Source organism: Mobula hypostoma, chromosome 30 (assembly GCF_963921235.1).
Source record: "Mobula hypostoma chromosome 30, sMobHyp1.1, whole genome shotgun sequence".
NCBI lineage: Eukaryota > Metazoa > Chordata > Chondrichthyes > Myliobatiformes > Myliobatidae > Mobula > Mobula hypostoma.
In genome coordinates, this window is record NC_086126.1 from 16,875,131 (window position 1) to 16,892,076 (window position 16,946).

General features: G+C 51.9%; 1 protein-coding gene across 5 annotated transcripts in view; it reads left to right on the top strand.

The window, feature by feature from the left end:
* atg2a (autophagy related 2A) overlaps positions 1 to 13,888 on the top strand; it is a 320,380-nt gene extending 306,492 nt beyond the window's left edge. For all 5 annotated transcript variants that reach the window (XM_063036273.1, XM_063036274.1, XM_063036277.1 and 2 more), the window contains exons 39-42: positions 3,156 to 3,277; positions 4,553 to 4,707; positions 8,353 to 8,505; positions 13,219 to 13,888. In XM_063036273.1, the coding sequence (XP_062892343.1) occupies positions 3,156 to 3,277; positions 4,553 to 4,707; positions 8,353 to 8,505; positions 13,219 to 13,455 (667 nt within the window). In that variant the 3' untranslated portion in view covers positions 13,456 to 13,888. The remainder of the gene's footprint in view (positions 1 to 3,155; positions 3,278 to 4,552; positions 4,708 to 8,352; positions 8,506 to 13,218) is intronic.
* The last annotated feature ends 3,058 nt before the right edge of the window (positions 13,889 to 16,946 follow it).

Genomic DNA, 16,946 nt, shown 5'->3' on the forward strand with positions numbered 1-16,946 from the left:
AGAGGAGCATCTCTGAACACACAACACGTCATACAGCAGAAGGTCCACAAATATACATCCAGTGTGCACTAGAGTCTTGTGTCTCCCTTACTGAACATTAATCCTGCTTCTATCGGGAGACTCTGCTGTAGTCTGGATCAGGAGTTCTGCTTTGCATGGTTCTTAGAGACTCTGTGTATAACAATGTTGTAAACCAAGACTTGGTTCTAGATCTCACCCTACCTCCCACTCAGCGATGTCGATGCCCCTTGGTTCTAAATGCCAGCCTGTCTCCCACTCAGCGATGTCGATGCCCCTTGGTTCTAAATGCCAGCCTGTCTCCCACTGGGTGATGACGTTGCCCCTTGGTTCTAGATGCCAGCCTGTCTCCCACTCGGTGATGTCGATTTCCGTTGGTTCTAAATGCCAGCCTGTCTCCCACTCGGTGATGTCAATGCCCCTTGGTTCTAAATGCCACCCTGTCTCCCACTCGGTGATGTCGATGCCCCTTGGTTCTAAATGCCACCCTGTCACCCACTCGGTGATGACGATGCCCTTTGGTTCTAAATGCCAGCCTGTCTCCCACTGGGTGATGTCCATGCCCCTTGGTTCTAAATGCCAACCTGTCTCCCACTGGGTGATGTCGATGCCCCTTGGTTCTAAATGCCAGCCTGTCTCCCACTGGGTGATGTCAATGCCCCTTGGTTCTAAATGCCAGCCTGTCTCCCACTGGGTGATGTTGATGCCCCTTGGTTCTAAATCCCACCCTGTCTCCCACTCGGTGTTGTCAATGCCCCTTGGTTCTGAATGCCACCCTGTCACCCACTCAGTGATGGCGATGCCCCTTGGTTCTAAATGCCAACCTGTCTCCCACTCGGTGATGTTGATACCTGTTGGTTCTAAATGCCACCCTGTCACCCACTCGGAGATGTCGTTGCCCTTTGGTTCTAAATGCCAACCTGTCTCCCACTCGGTGATGTCGATACCCGTTGGTTCTAAATGCCACTCTGTCACCCACTCAGTGATGTCGATGCCCCTTGGTTCTAGATGCCAGCCTGTCTCCCACTGGGTGATGGCAATGCCCCTTGGTTCTAAATGCCAGCCTGTCTCCCACTCGGTGATGTCGATGCCCCTTGGTTCTAGATGCCAGTCTGTCTCCCACTCAGTGATGGCAATACCCCTTGGTTCTAAATGCCAGCCTGTCTCCCACTCGGTGATGTCGGTGCCCCTTGGTTCTAGATGCCACCCTGTCTCCCACTCAGTGATGTTGATTTCCATTGGTTCTAGATGCCAGCCTGTCTCCCAGTGGGTGATGACGTTGCCCCATGGTTCTAGATGCCAGCCTGTCTCCCACTGGGTGATGACGTTGCCCCTTGGTTCTAGATGCCAGCCTGTCTCCCACTCGGTGATGTCCATGCCCCTTGGTTCTAAATGCCAACCGGTCTCCCACTGGGTGATGTCGATGCCCCTTGGTTCTAAATGCCAGCCTGTCTCCCACTCGGTGATGACGATGCCCCTTGGTTCTAGATGCCAACCTGTCTCCCACTGGGTGATGTCGATTTCCGTTGGTTCTAAATGCCAGCCTGTCTCCCACTCGGTGATGTCGATGCCCCTTGGTTCTAAATGCCACCCTGTCACCCACTCGGTAACATCGATGCCCCTTGGTTCTAAATGCCACCCTGTCACCCACTCGGTGATGTCGATGCCCCTTGGTTCTAAATGCCACCCTGTCACCCACTCGGTGTTGTCAATGCCCCTTGGTTCTAAATGCCAGCCTGTCTCCCACTCGGTAACATCGATGCCCCTTGGTACTAAATGCCAGCCTGTCTCCCACTGGGTGATGTCCATGCCCCTTGGTTCTAAATGCCAGCCTGTCTCCCACTGGGTGATGTCCATGCCCCTTGGTTCTAAATGCCACCCTGTCTCCCACTGGGTGATGTCCATGCCCCTTGGTTCTGAATGCCAGCCTGTCTCCCACTGGGTGATGTCAATTTCCGTTGGTTCTAAATGCCACCCTGTCACCCACTCGGTAACATCGATGCCCCTTGGTTCTGAATGCCAGCCTGTCTCCCACTCGGTAACATCGATGCCCCTTGGTTCTGTCTGCCACTGGGTGATGTCCATGCCCCTTGGTTCTGAATGCCAGCCTGTCTCCCACTGGGTGATGTCCATGCCCCTTGGTTCTAAATGCCAGCCTGTCTCCCACTGGGTGATGTCGATTTCCGTTGGTTCTAAATGCCACCCTGTCACCCACTCGGTAACATCGATGCCCCTTGGTTCTAAATGCCAGCCTGTCTCCCACTGGGTGATGTCCATGCCCCTTGGTTCTAAATGCCAGCCTGTCTCCCACTGGGTGATGTCGATTTCCGTTGGTTCTAAATGCCACCCTGTCACCCACTCGGTAACATCGATGCCCCTTGGTTCTAAATGCCACCCTGTCACCCACTCGGTAACATCGATGCCCCTTGGTTCTGTCTGCCACTGGGTGATGTCGATGCCCCTTGGTTCTGAATGCCAGCCTGTCACCCACTCGGTAACATCGATGCCCCTTGGTTCTGAATGCCAGCCTGTCTCCCACTCGGTGACATCGATGCCCCTTGGTTCTGTCTGCCACTGGGTGATGTCCATGCCCCTTGGTTCTAAATGCCAGCCTGTCTCCCACTGGGTGATGTCGATTTCCGTTGGTTCTAAATGCCACCCTGTCACCCACTCGGTAACATCGATGCCCCTTGGTTCTGAATGCCAGCCTGTCACCCACTCGGTAACATCGATGCCCCTTGGTTCTGAATGCCACCCTGTCACCCACTCGGTAACATCGATGCCCCTTGGTTCTGAATGCCAGCCTGTCTCCCACTCGGTAACATCGATGCCCCTTGGTTCTGTCTGCCACTGGGTGATGTCCATGCCCCTTGGTTCTAAATGCCAGCCTGTCTGCCACTGGGTGATGTCGATGCCCCTTGGTTCTAAATGCCACCCTGTCACCCACTCGGTAACATCGATGCCCCTTGGTTCTGAATGCCAGCCTGTCTCCCACTCGGTAACATCGATGCCCCTTGGTTCTGTCTGCCACTGGGTGATGTCCATGCCCCTTGGTTCTGAATGCCAGCCTGTCTGCCACTGGGTGATGTCGATGCCCCTGTCTATAAGATAACTGCCTGTGTTGGTCTGTCTCTCAGGCTGCTGGGAGTGGACAAGGTGATCAACTACGCGCTGACCGAGTGGCTGATTGATATCCGGAAGAACCAGTTGCCGGGGATTCTCGGAGGCGTGGGGCCCATGCACTCAGTGGTACAGCTGTGTAAGTGAATGATGCCGAGCAGGGGCGGTTCAATCGTGGCGTCCGACGACAATCCGATTTCTTTTTCCCCCAGGTTTATCATAACTGACGTACGGTGTTGGGAGCAATGTATAGACCCTAAGACCATAGGCGCTGCAAACCCGTTGATCCGAATGACCTAATTCTGCCCCTATATCTTATAAATTGAGGGGAATTAGGCCATTTGGTCCATCTAGTCTGTTCTGCCGTTGGTGGGATGTTGGAGGTAGGTTTTTTAACTCGGAGAGTGGTGGAGTTGCTGAGGGTGGTGGTCGATGCAGACGCATGAGGGGTATGGAGTCTCAGATAGGGGGCATGTGGCATTGGCAGAGCAATTGAGTTACTGGACCAGTAATTGGAGCAATCCAATTAAATCCCTCTCTGCCTCTCAGAAAAAGCAAGTTAGAGTACCGGGCCTGAACGCAGGTTTTTCGAGGGGGAGCAAGGCAGAAGTGGATCCAGTTATGGGCGAGCTCGGTAGCCGAGCAGTTAGCATAATTGACCTGGATTCACTTGTGTGTGCAGTTTGTACATTCTCCCCGTGACCTGTGTGGCTTTACTCCGGGTACTGTCCCACTGGAAGTGTGTGGGGCAGCTTAGATTCTGGGAACTGAGATGGCTGTGATGGACTCGATGGGCCAAATGGCCTGCGCTGTTTTGCTATGTAAAGCCAGTTGCCCCATGGTTTTCTTTGCAGTTTGGTTGCTTGTCAGTCTTTGTGTGTTTCCTTTTGTTGGTTCTATTGTGTTTCTTTGTTCTGCTGTAAATGCCCGCAGGAAAATGATTCTCAGGGTAGTATATGGTGACATGTATGTACTTTGATAATACATTTGTGGCGGGGTGGAGATGCGTTTCTACCAAACGAGGTGTGAGGTGCTCCTTCCCTCCGCTAGCCTGCAGGTCACCCTTGGACAAGGTGTGGCAGCTGCTTAGCCCCCGATCAGGGTGACGTGAAGCCGTGGGATCAGGTGGTGGATGGTCGTATGAGCAGCCGGTGCAGATCACAAGTCCTGGTTATGTGACCACTGACACCAGGCAGACAATCTCTGACGAGCATTGATAATGGCTGGGGTCACCTGTCTTGTAAAGACACTGCCCAGAAGGAGGCAATGGTAAACCACTTGCGTGGAAAAATTTGCTCAGAACAGTCATGGTCGTGGAAAGACCGTGATCGCCCACGTCATAACAACACGGCTGAGAATGATGATAAATTTACTCTGAACTTTGCATCAGTGACCACAGTCTCTCCTCCCACAGTTCACGGCCTCCGGGACCTCTTCTGGCTACCGATTGAACAGTACCGGAAGGATGGCCGGATCATCCGGGGGCTCCAGCGGGGCGCAGCATCCTTTGGAACCTCCACGGCCTCCGCGGCCTTGGAGCTGAGTAACCGACTGGTGCAAGCTATTCAGGTGAGGCTGTCCGTGACTCACCCAGCCACTCCTCTCATTCAGGCCTCTCGTACAGCACTGCAAAAGTCTTTGGTGCATATTTACAGCTAGCACAGTACAGTACTTGTCAACGTGGAGCGGAGAGCGAGTTTGTAACTCTGGTGGGAGCAAAGGGTGTTGGGGATGGTGAGGGTGGGGCACCGTGGGAGGGGTGTGGGACAGGTGGCAGAGAAGGAGTGTCAGGGGTGGGTACAGACACACCCAGCCCTGAGACACCAGGCAAGGTCATTTGATTCCAAACAATTGGTTTATTGATCATTACAGAATGTCTCCCTGGTGCTTCCCGCTCCCTCCCCTCTCCCTTCCCCTTTTCCCAACCATGATTCCCCTCTCCCTGCCCCCTTCCCACTCTCAGTCCACAATACAGAATATCTCTCTGGTGCTTCCCGCTCCCTCCCCTCTCCCTTCCCCTTTTCCCAACCATGATTCCCCTCTCCCTGCCCCCTTCCCACTCTCAGTCCACAATAGAGACCCAGATCAGAATCAGGTTTATCATCACTCACATATATCATGAAATTTGTTTTGTGACAGCAGTACAGTGCAATACATAAAATTACTATATATGCGCCTAAGATTTTTGCACAGTATGGTATGTCATAGAACACAGATCAGTCCAGCAGATTACAGATCTGGCAGCCCACAATGCTGGGCCGACCTATAATTAGCGACTCCACAATTAATCTAACACCTCCCTGCTACGCAGTCCACATGCCCACCACTTCCTCTCATCCATCTGCCTGCCTAAGAGTCTCGTAAACATTGATATGTTGAGGGTCACGAGAGAGGGTTACTTCAGTAACGGCCGCAAGTCCACTGCAATTAGCAGGAAGACTGGCTTTCAATAGGGAGGTGGGAACACTATCGAGATTCTGCAGATGCTGGAAGCCTAAAGCAACGCACAAAATGCTGGAGGAGCTCAGCAGGTCAGGCAGCATCTGTGGAAGTGAATAAACAGTCGACGTTTCGGGCAAAGACCGTTCATCAGGAAGGAAAAGGAAGGGGGAAGACGCCAGGATAAAAAGGTGGGGGAGACGGGAAGGAGGATGGCTGGAAGGTGATGGGTGAAGCCAGGTGGGTGGGAAAGGTAAAGGGCTGGAGAGGAGGGAATCTGATAGGAGAGGAGAGCGGACCGTAGGAGAAAGGGAAGAAGTGGGGGCACTGGGTGGTGATAGGCAGGTGAGAGGCCAGACTGGGAAATAGGAAAAAGAAGGGGGAGGGAAATTTTTCACCACCAGGAGAAATCGATGTTCATGCCATCAGGTTGGAGGCTGCCCAGAGGGAATCTGAGGGGTTCCTCCTCAACCCTGAGGGACCCTCATCTTGGCACAAGTCAAGGCCCTGGGGTGACATGTTGGGAGGAGAAGGGGAATCAGATTTAACATGAACCAGGAAACATTGGCAAGCGGGGCACCAGACAGAGAGGGAGTGTAATGGTGGTGTGCCTTGGCTAAGGGATGAGGCCGCAGAGGGAGATCATAAGGAAAGATTTCCCCTGTCTCAGGCCACCCGAAGGCACTCTGCTCCTGCTGAAGGATGATTTCCATCAGAGTATCATCGCACGGTAGTGTAGTGGTTAACACAACGTTTTACAGTACCAGTGACCCGGGTTTGATTCCCATCGCACGGTAGTGTAGTGGTTAGCACAACGTTTTACAGTCCCAGCGACCCGGGTTCGATTCCCATCGCACGGTAGTGTAGTGGTTAACACAACGTTTTACAGTACCAGTGACCCGGGTTCGATTCCCATCACACGGTAGTGTCGTGGTTAACACAACGTTTTACAGTACCAGCGAGATGGGTTCAATTCCTGCCTAAAAGGTGCTTGCCCGTTCTTCCCGTGACCGCGTGCGTTTCCTCCGGGTGCTCTGGTTTCCTCCCACAGTCCAAAGACATACCGATTGGTAGGTTAACTGGTCATTGTAAATTGTCCCGTGATTCGGTTCAGGTTAATCGAGGTTTGCTGGGTGGCACAGCTGGAAAGACCTGTTCCACGCTGTATCTCAATAAAATTAAATATATACTGTGGGGTGGGGAATGTAACAGTGACTATAGTTGCAGGGTCTTCCGGCAAGGCAAGAATAACATTTTGCCTTATTTTATCTTCTGCACAGAAATGCCGTCCTGGCCCTTCGAGCTCTGCAACCCCTAACTGAATCACGGGACAATTTACAACACCAGTTAACCTCCCCGGTACCTCTTCGGACTGTGAGGGGTCCCGGAGCACCTGGGGAACCCGCACATTTCACGGGGAGACTCCCTACAGAACAGCACCGGAATTGAACTCTGAACCCCAAAAAAATCCCGGGTCTGAAGTAGTGCTGTGCTAACCACGGGGCCCTGGTACAGGTGGCCCGTTCAGGAGGTAGGGGTGAGAGGAACAGGCAGTGGGTCGGGACGGAGGACCAGAAGGGATAGTATTCGATAGCAGAGCTGCACTGAGGGGTCCTTGGTTCTTGCTGATGGAGTCCCCGGGAAGTGGTGGAGGCAGACGACGTACAGAGCATGTTTAATGTTCACTCCTCTCAGGGACGTGGGCGCCACAGGCTGAACGGGCAATTAATGTACGAGGATGCTGCCTGCATCGGGGGGAACCGGCTGCAAGGAGAGGCTGAGGCTGGACTGACGGGTTGTTTGCTCTGGAGTGGCTGACGGGAGAGAACCCACGGAGGCTTATGAGATTGAGAGGCATTGAGGGGGTAGACAGTCAGAATCTTTCTAACAGGGTGGGGGGGGCATATTTAAGGTTGGGGGAGGTGTTTATAAGGGACGTGTGGGGAAAGTTTTATTCGGAGTGGTAGATGATAGAGGGGAAACAGATACCAGAGTGGTTTTCAGAGACTGTAAGACGGGCGTGCAGGCAGAAGTTGTTGAATCTGGTATGCTGATCGGCCAGCCATTGCAGGCTGAAGGGCCTCGTCCTGAACTATTCTACGTTCTGTGGAACTGGTTGTCAGAAGGGTCAGTTTCCTTAGAGTCGGAGCAAAACGAAACAGCACAGAAACGACACACACAAAGTGCTGGAGGAACTCAGCAGGCCAGGCAGCATTTATGGAAAAAACTACGGTCAACATTTCGAGCCGAAACCCTCCGGCAGGACTCTCAGCAACCCCCGATTTAACCCGAACCATTTCATGAGACAATTTACAATGACCCTGCCGAAGGGTTTCGGCCTGAGACGTCAACTCTGCTTTTTCTTCCATAGAATCTGTCTGGCCTGCTGAGTTCCTCCAGCATTTTGTGTGTGCTGCTGGGATTTTCAACGTCTGCAGATTTACTCCTGTTTGTAATTTGACAGCCCAGAAACAGGCTAGCTGCATCTTCCCTGCCAGTCCAGGTTGCCTGTGTTTTGTCTGTGACCCCCAGGAACATTCCTATCTAAATGCCTCTCTAATGTGTCCATTGTACCTGCCTTTACAACTTCCTGGAGCAGCTCAGTACCCTCTATGTAAAGTTATCGGTGTATAACTAGATATTCGGTTTATTGACACGGCCCATGCCAACCCGATCACTGGGTCCAGCTTCACCCTAGTCACTCCCCTCCACGCTGACGAGGACATTTACAGCTTCCGCACTACACACATCCTCACGCTGTGCCTCTCAACTCAGGCTACCGCGGAGACCGTGTACGACATCTTGTCTCCGACGCCGCCGGTGACCAAGGCAATCATGGACCAGAGGTACCTGAAGAGGTACAGGAGAATACAGCAGCCAGCAGACCTCCGAGAGGGAGTTGCCAAAGCTTACGACACCGTCCGAGAGGTAGGCTGCGGGCGTGTCTGTGTCTGTGTGTGTGTGTGTCTCTGTGGTCACGTTCTTCACTGCCTCCTGTCCCTAAAAATAGTGGCCACTGAGTGAGTGTATGTCTGTGGTCTTCTGCTGATGTAGCCCATCTATTTCACGGTTCGATGAAATGCTCTTCTGCCCACCACTGTTGTAACGTGTGGTTATTTGAGTTACTGTCACCTTCCTGTCTGATCTACCTCAACCTCCTCTTTTGTCTGATCTCCCTCAAACTCCTCTTTTGTCCGATCTCCCTCAAACTCCACTTCTGTCTGATCTCCCTCAAACTCCTCTTTTGTCTGATCTCCCTCAAACTCCTCTTCTGTCTGATCTCCCTCAAACTCCACTTGTGTCTGATCTCCCTCAAACTCCTCTTCTGTCTGATCTACCTCAACCTCCTCTTTTGTCTGATCTCCCTCAAACTCCTCTTTTGTCCGATCTCCCTCAAACTCCACTTCTGTCTGATCTCCCTCAAACTCCTCTTTTGTCTGATCTCCCTCAAACTCCTCTTCTGTCTGATCTCCCTCAAACTCCACTTCTGTCTGATCTCCCTCAAACTCCACTTCTGTCTGATCTCCCCCAAACTCCTCTTTTGTCTGATCTCCCTCAAACTCCACTTCTGTCTGATCTCCCTCAAACTCCTCTTGTGTCTGATCTCCCTCAAACTCCTCTTGTGTCTGATCTCCCTCAAACTCCTCTTTTGTCTGATCTCCCTCAAACTCCTCTTTTGTCTGATCTCCCTCAAACTCCTCTTCCTGTCTGATCTCCCTCAAACTCCTCTTTTGTCTGATCTCCCCCAAACTCCTCTTTTGTCTGATCTCCCTCAAACTCCTCTTTTGTCTGATCTCCCTCAAACTCCTCTTTTGTCCGATCTCCCTCAAACTCCACTTCTGTCTGATCTCCCTCAAACTCCACTTGTGTCTGATCTCCCTCAAACTCCTCTTTTGTCTGATCTCCCTCAAACTCCTCTTTTGTCTGATCTCCCTCAAACTCCACTTCTGTCCGATCTCCCTCAAACTCCACTTGTGTCTGATCTCCCTCAAACTCCACTTCTGTCTGATCTCCCTCAAACTCCTCTTTTGTCTGATCTCCCTCAAACTCCACTTCTGTCTGATCTCCCTCAAACTCCTCTTTTGTCTGATCTCCCTCAAACTCCTCTTTTGTCTGATCTCCCTCAAACTCCTCTTTTGTCTGATCTCCCTCAAACTCCACTTCTGTCCGATCTCCCTCAAACTCCACTTGTGTCTGATCTCCCTCAAACTCCTCTTTTGTCTGATCTCCCTCAAACTCCTCTTTTGTCTGATCTCCCTCAAACTCCACTTCTGTCTGATCTCCCTCAAACTCCACTTCTGTCTGATCTCCCTCAAACTCCTCTTGTGTCTGATCTCCCTCAAACTCCACTTCTGTCTGATCTCCCTCAAACTCCACTTCTGTCTGATCTCCCCCAAACTCCTCTTTTGTCTGATCTCCCTCAAACTCCACTTCTGTCTGATCTCCCTCAAACTCCTCTTTTGTCTGATCTCCCCCAAACTCCTCTTTTGTCTGATCTCCCTCAAACTCCACTTCTGTCTGATCTCCCTCAAACTCCTCTTGTGTCTGATCTCCCCCAAACTCCTCTTTTGTCTGATCTCCCTCAAACTCCACTTCTGTCTGATCTCCCTCAAACTCCTCTTTTGTCTGATCTCCCTCAAACTCCTCTTCTGTCTGATCTCCCTCAAACTCCACTTCTGTCTGATCTCCCTCAAACTCCACTTGTGTCTGATCTCCCTCAAACTCCACTTGTGTCTGATCTCCCTCAAACTCCTCTTTTGTCTGATCTCCCTCAAACTCCTCTTTTGTCTGATCTCCCTCAAACTCCACTTCTGTCTGATCTCCCTCAAACTCCTCTTTTGTCTGATCTCCCTCAAACTCCTCTTTTGTCTGATCTCCCTCAAACTCCACTTGTGTCTGATCTCCCTCAAACTCCACTTCTGTCTGATCTCCCCCAAACTCCTCTTTTGTCTGATCTCCCTCAAACTCCACTTCTGTCTGATCTCCCTCAAACTCCACTTGTGTCTGATCTCCCTCAAACTCCTCTTTTGTCTGATCTCCCTCAAACTCCTCTTTTGTCTGATCTCCCTCAAACTCCACTTCTGTCTGATCTCCCTCAAACTCCTCTTGTGTCTGATCTCCCCCAAACTCCTCTTTTGTCTGATCTCCCTCAAACTCCTCTTTTGTCTGATCTCCCTCAAACTCCACTTCTGTCTGATCTCCCTCAAACTCCTCTTTTGTCTGATCTCCCTCAAACTCCACTTCTGTCTGATCTCCCTCAAACTCCTCTTGTGTCTGATCTCCCCCAAACTCCTCTTTTGTCTGATCTCCCTCAAACTCCTCTTTTGTCTGATCTCCCTCAAACTCCTCTTTTGTCTGATCTCCCTCAAACTCTTTTGTCTGATCTCCCTCAAACTCCTCTTGTGTCTGATCTCCCTCAAACTCCTCTTGTGTCTGATCTTCCTCAACCTGCTCTTCTGTATAATAACTACCTGAACCTCAATCTAACTGGCCAATTATGTGGCAGCAACTCAATGCATAAAAGCATGCAGACAAGATCAAGAGGTTCAGTTGTTGTTCAGACCAAACATCAGAATGGGGAAGAAATGTGATCTTTGACGGTGGAATGATTGTTGGTCCCAGACAGGGTGGCTTGAGTATCTCGGAAACTGCTGATCTCCTGGGATTTTCACGCACAGCAGTCTCTAGACTTCACAGAGAATGGGGCAAAAATTTAAAAGAAAACATCCAGTGAGCAGCAGCCTTGTTAATGAGAGAGGTCAGAGGAGAATGGGCAGACTTGTTCAAGCTGACAGGAAGGTGAATAACCACACGTTACAACACTGGTGTGCAGACGAACGTCTCTGAACACACAACACGTTGAACCCTGAAGTGGATGGGCTACAGCAGCAGAGACCACACTGGGTTCCACACCTATTCCCTGTTACGTACCCCATAACTGGGTTGCCAAACCAGCAGAAATGGATCACTGAGTTGGAGTCTGGATTACTAGAACTAAGAAAGTTTTATTAAAGAAACAAGCAACACAGTACTCTAATCAAAAGGATAATAAATGCAACAGTTCAGCAATGATAAACACACATGTACACAGAATTAAGATAACAGGATCAATCAAGCTCTATCGTTGTCCAGGGGTAAATGACCAGTTTCAAAGTGACACAAAGTTCAGTTCAATTTAGTTCAGTTCACAGTAATCGTTGCCGTGGAGATGGACAGTGGGGGGAAGGAGAGAGAGAGCAAAACGAATGAATATTCAACACAGCTTCCACACACAGACCTTCGCAGGCAGCTTTCGGGTGAGCCCATTGTGATGTCATCTGAGGTCACCGACCGTGACCCCTCCGTTTCCAGATACGATCGTTTCCCTGCGCTGAACCTGGTACCCAGGCAAGGGTGGACACACACCAGGTTCCCGCCAATCGTGCCTTTCCACCCTGTGCGTCTAAGGCTGATCCGCGATCAGCCGTCCAAAAGCTTTCCACTGACTTGTGAGAGGCGCACCGCTTCCAGGGTCTCGTTACCTCGGGTGGCGTGTGTCTTGCCTTAGCGAACCTGTCCCTTTTTATCCCCCTGCTGGGGTATCGCCTGTCCATCACTTCAAACAGTTCAAGGTTCAAAGGGGGAGCCGCTCTAGACAGCTCTCCTTCCCCTTCATTACACATCTCCAAATGCTGCTCCATTGTTTTCCTTATCTCTCTCTCTCCTGAAGACAGGTGGCAGACCAACTGCTGATCACACAGGACAGCTAACATCTTAATTTATGTGTATTCCTGTCACAACCCTAACAGAGTAGCCTCTGAGAGTACTCGCAGGACTGTGCAAAAGTCTTTGGCACATTATTGCTAGGGTACCTAAGACTATTGGACATTACTGTATGTTGGTTAACATAGGAAGGTGGTTGGGAAACAGAAGTAAGAGTACTTGGCTTTGTCATATTTAGTGTGGTTACTTGGTAACTGGAAAGCCATATACTGCACTGTCGATTTGTTCCTTATGTGCTGTGCCGTTTTGACATCATCATTATGTGCTGGGTCGTTATGACATCATCATTATGTGCTGTGTCGTTATGACATCATCATTATGTGCAGTGTCGTTACGACGTGGGCCATCATGGTCCTTCCATCCATGATAGTTCTGGGCAAATTTTTCTACCCAAGTGGTTTGCCATCGCCTATTTCTGGGCAGTGTCTTGGCAAGACAGGTGACCCCAGCCGTTATCAATGCTCGTCAGAGATTGCCTGCCCCCCAGTGGTTGCACCGGCTGCTCGTATGACCATCCACCACCTGCTCCCACGGCCTCACGTGAGCCTGATCGGGGCTAAGCAGGTTGTTACACCTTGCCCCAGGGTGACCTGCAGGCCAGCGGAGGGAAGGAGCACCTCACACCTCCTTTGGTGCAGGCGTGTCTCCACACCCTCATCCCGCATACTGTATATATGTTACATGCCCCAGACCTCTGCACGGTACCATATGTCCACTGATAATTTCACTTTGTCTTTGAACGACCGAGCAGGCGTTGGGGGACATAGTGACCTCGTCTTGCTCCTGTTTTCCTGAGGGAAGGCAAAGGCCTCAAGGAGGCAGCAAAGCACGGGCCGCCGGCCGTTCGCAGCATCTTCTCACCCCCTGCTCTCTTTCCAGGGTGTCATCGACACAGCGCAGACCATCTGTGATGTGGCCACCAGGGGACACGAGCAGAAGGGCATCACAGGAGCCGTGGGAGGAGTCCTGAGGCAGATCCCGCCCACCGTGGTCAAGCCGCTCATCGTGGCCTCGGAGGCCACCTCCAATCTCCTGGGGGGCATGCGCAACCAGATCAAGCCAGACGCCCGCAAGGAAGAAAGCCTGAAGTGGCGGACGGACGAGGCTCACGAGTAGCCTGCTAACTCTGCCGGCCCTTCTCTCTGCCCTCCCGTTTTCTAAAATGCAGAGTCAACCTTGTCGGCTAAAAAGTAAAAGTGCCATTAGCTTCTGCGTTACGTCGGCGGCAAAGGTGGACGCAGAGATAGACGCTGTCCGCGTGGAGTAATTCGTCGCCGGGGACGTGTGCGATGATGTCGGGAGAGCAGGAGTGGTTCCTCCCCACCCCCCCCCGGCACACCACGTGCCCCGCGAATGCACAGACCCGTGTTTCCCTTCCCTCTCCCAGGTGTGTGTGTGTATGTGCGTGTGAATGTGTACGAGAGTTCGGTGGGAGCTAACTGTTATAAGGGGGAAGAGGTAAAGAAGAACTGGGGGAATTTTCACCACAGCTCCTGTGCTTGGCATAATAGGGGTGGGTACAAAATAAATTCATAAAATCTATAAATTAATCAAAGGTCATTGTAATTTCAGAGAATTATTTTCTATCATTCTCCTGTTTCTGGGTGTGAGGGCAGCGGAAAACTTTCCCAATGAATGTACGTGTTCCCGCAGGGAATTTGGGATTCTCTTTGGGAAGCAGGAGGGGAATGGTCTTTACGGCCGCTGTCCATGAGATCTCCCTGCCCTGCCCTGAGCGGTCGAGCTGGGAACGGCTGCTCGATTGGAGACCAGCGTGACCGTGCGGGGTCGTCGTTCCTGCTGGAGATCAGGGCCGGGTCCTTGGAGCGGCGAGCGAGACCAGAGTGACCGTGTGTTCCTGCTGGAGATCGGGGGCCGGGTCCTTGGAGCGGCGAGCAGAGACCAGAGTGATCGTGTGGGGTCGTCGTTCCTGCTGGAGATCAGGGCCAGGTCCTTGGAGCGGTGAGCGAGACCAGAGTGACCGTGTGTTCCTGCTGGAGATCAGGGCCAAGTCCTTGGAGCAGCGACTGGAGACCAGAGTGACCATGTGTTACTGCTGGAGATCAGGGCCAGGTCCTTGGAGCAGCGAGTGGGTCTTCCTGATCATTGTTAAGCAACAACAGACTGCTGAAGGAACAGCAGGTCAAACAGCATCTGTGGAGGGGGAGGTGATGGTGGGCTGAAAGATCTGCTGAGGTTTCGGGTCAAGACTGCACATCAACATTCCCTTTCCTTGCAGCAGGTCGCCGGTTGCACTGGATTCCAGGGTCTGCCGTCTCTTTCTCCTTTCGTAATGTCAACCCTGTATCCAGTACCACCTGGATTGCTTAGTGTGTCTCCCGATCAAAATTCAAAGGAAATGTATTATCAAACTACATACATGTCACCATATACAACCCCGAGATACATTTTCCTGCAGATGTTCTCAGTAAGTAGTAACCAGAGTAGAACCATTGAAAGACTGCACCAGCCTGGGCATTCGACCAGTGTGCAAAGGAAAACTAACTGCAAATACAAACAGAAAGAAATAGTAGCAAATACGCAATAGATATTGAGAACGTGAGGTGAAGAGTCTTTGAAAGTGGGTCCGAGGCTTCAGTGAAGGGGCAAGTGAAGTTATCCCCTCTGGTTCAGGAGCCTGATGGTTGAGGGTAATAACTGTTCCTGAACCTGGTGGTGAGAGTCCTGAGGCTCCTGTACCTCCTTCCTGATGGAATCAGTTCAGAGTTGAGGTTATCCTCACTGGTTCAGGAGCCTGATGGTTGAGGGGTAATAACTGTTCCTGAACCTGGTGGTGTGGGACCTGAGGCTCCTGTACCTCTTTCCTGATGGAATCAGTTCAGAGTTGAGGTTATCCTCACTGGTTCAGGAGCCTGATGGTTGAGGGTAATAACTGTTCCTGAACCTGGTGGTGTGGGACCTGAGGCTCCTGTACCTCCTTCCCGATGACAGGAGAGAGAAGAGAGCATGACCTGGGTGGTGGGGAGGGCTTTACCCATGAAGGACTGGGCCGTATCCACTGCTTTTTGTAGGATCTTCCGCTCAAAGGCACTGGTGTTTCCACACTAGGCCGTCAGTATACACGTCTATAGAAGTTTGTCAAAGCTGTGGAAGTGCTGCTGTACTGTCTTCGTAGTTTCACTTGCTTGCCGCACCCAGGATGAAATGATAACAGCAAGGTTTTGATCCTCTGATGTGGACTGGCTCATGGACCTCTGGAGTCCCGCTTTTAAAATCAGCTCCTTGGTCTTGCTGACCCTGAGTAAGATGTTATTGTTGAGGCATCACTCGGCCAGAGTTTCAATCTCATGCGCTGATTTGGTGTTGTCAGCGAACTCAGCTTTGGCAGTGGTGCTGTGATTAGCCACACAGTCATAGGGGGAAAGCGTGTAGAGCAGGGGGCTAATCACGCAGCTTTGTGCTGATGGAGATCAGGGAGACATCCAGGACTTGAAGTTATTGGCCGTTACCCTGTTGGTATCCAGTACCCGAGTACTGTGGATAGAGACCTTCCGGGCTGGGAGTGATGCTGTCTAGAATTCCTGCTCCGGAGCTTGGGTTTGCTCTTGTGTACGTGACCTAGAAGAAAAGGGCATGGAAGATCCAGTCTTGAGACCAGGCAGAGCTCCCGCACCATCTCGCCATGCCTCCCGTGCCCTTTCTCTCTCTGTCAGAGAGGGTAAACACCTGTGGACAAGCCAGACCCATAGGGCACAAAGTGAGTCCATTCCGGCACCCTCCGCCCCACTCCTGCCCTGCCAGAGCTCTGAACCAAACCGGACCCTCGGCACCGACACTGCCTCCCTCGGCCCCTGGGTTACGGGAAGAGCTCACAGGTCTCTCTTGTGAACCAGCACTCTTGCTGCCCTGCTGCCTGGCGCATTGGGGTACAGCAACGGGTGCTGCTGCTTCATTCCGCCAAGTTGTGCGGAGGGAGGGAGGGAAGAGTGCGGGGAGAATTCCTCGTTTACTGGGACTCAGAGACACCAGCACTGTGATGGCCTAGGTTGACATGAGAGGGGTTCAGGGGTCACGTATGTCTGGGTGAATCATTACCCTGGAACACTGACATCTGTGCCTCATGCCCATTGTAAGGGGATTGGAGAGAGAAGGGGCGATATTGAATGAGTTCTGAAGAAGTCGCAGGGCGCAACATCTTCCTTCCTCGTTTCTTCAGCGGTGGGCACCCTCTGCTCCTCTGGTCAGTAAGATGGTGATGAATTCCCACCCTCCCCAACAGGAAGACGAGGGTCCATGAGGGTGCAGGCAAGTTGGGGAGCCAGGCCACTGCCCGCTGCCGCCGGGATTTCCCACACCCGAACCACAGGGCTCCCAGAGCGTCAAGGTGTCCCGTGTCGAACAGCCTGAAATGGAGACGCTGTGTGCGCAGTACTCCCAGGTCACCCCGCCGAAACGTGCGGGAGGGCCTTAGGTGAGGTTTGGTCCTGAGACGGGCAGGGCTTTGAACAGGATCATTTCAACAGCGTGTGGTAGCCGCCGGTCTGTAACCCGCACCCCTGCCCATGTCCTATGATATACAGTGCTCCTGCAAGTCCCAGCCTCTCGCACAGCCCCTTCTAACCGCCCAGGTGGGACGTTTCGCACCT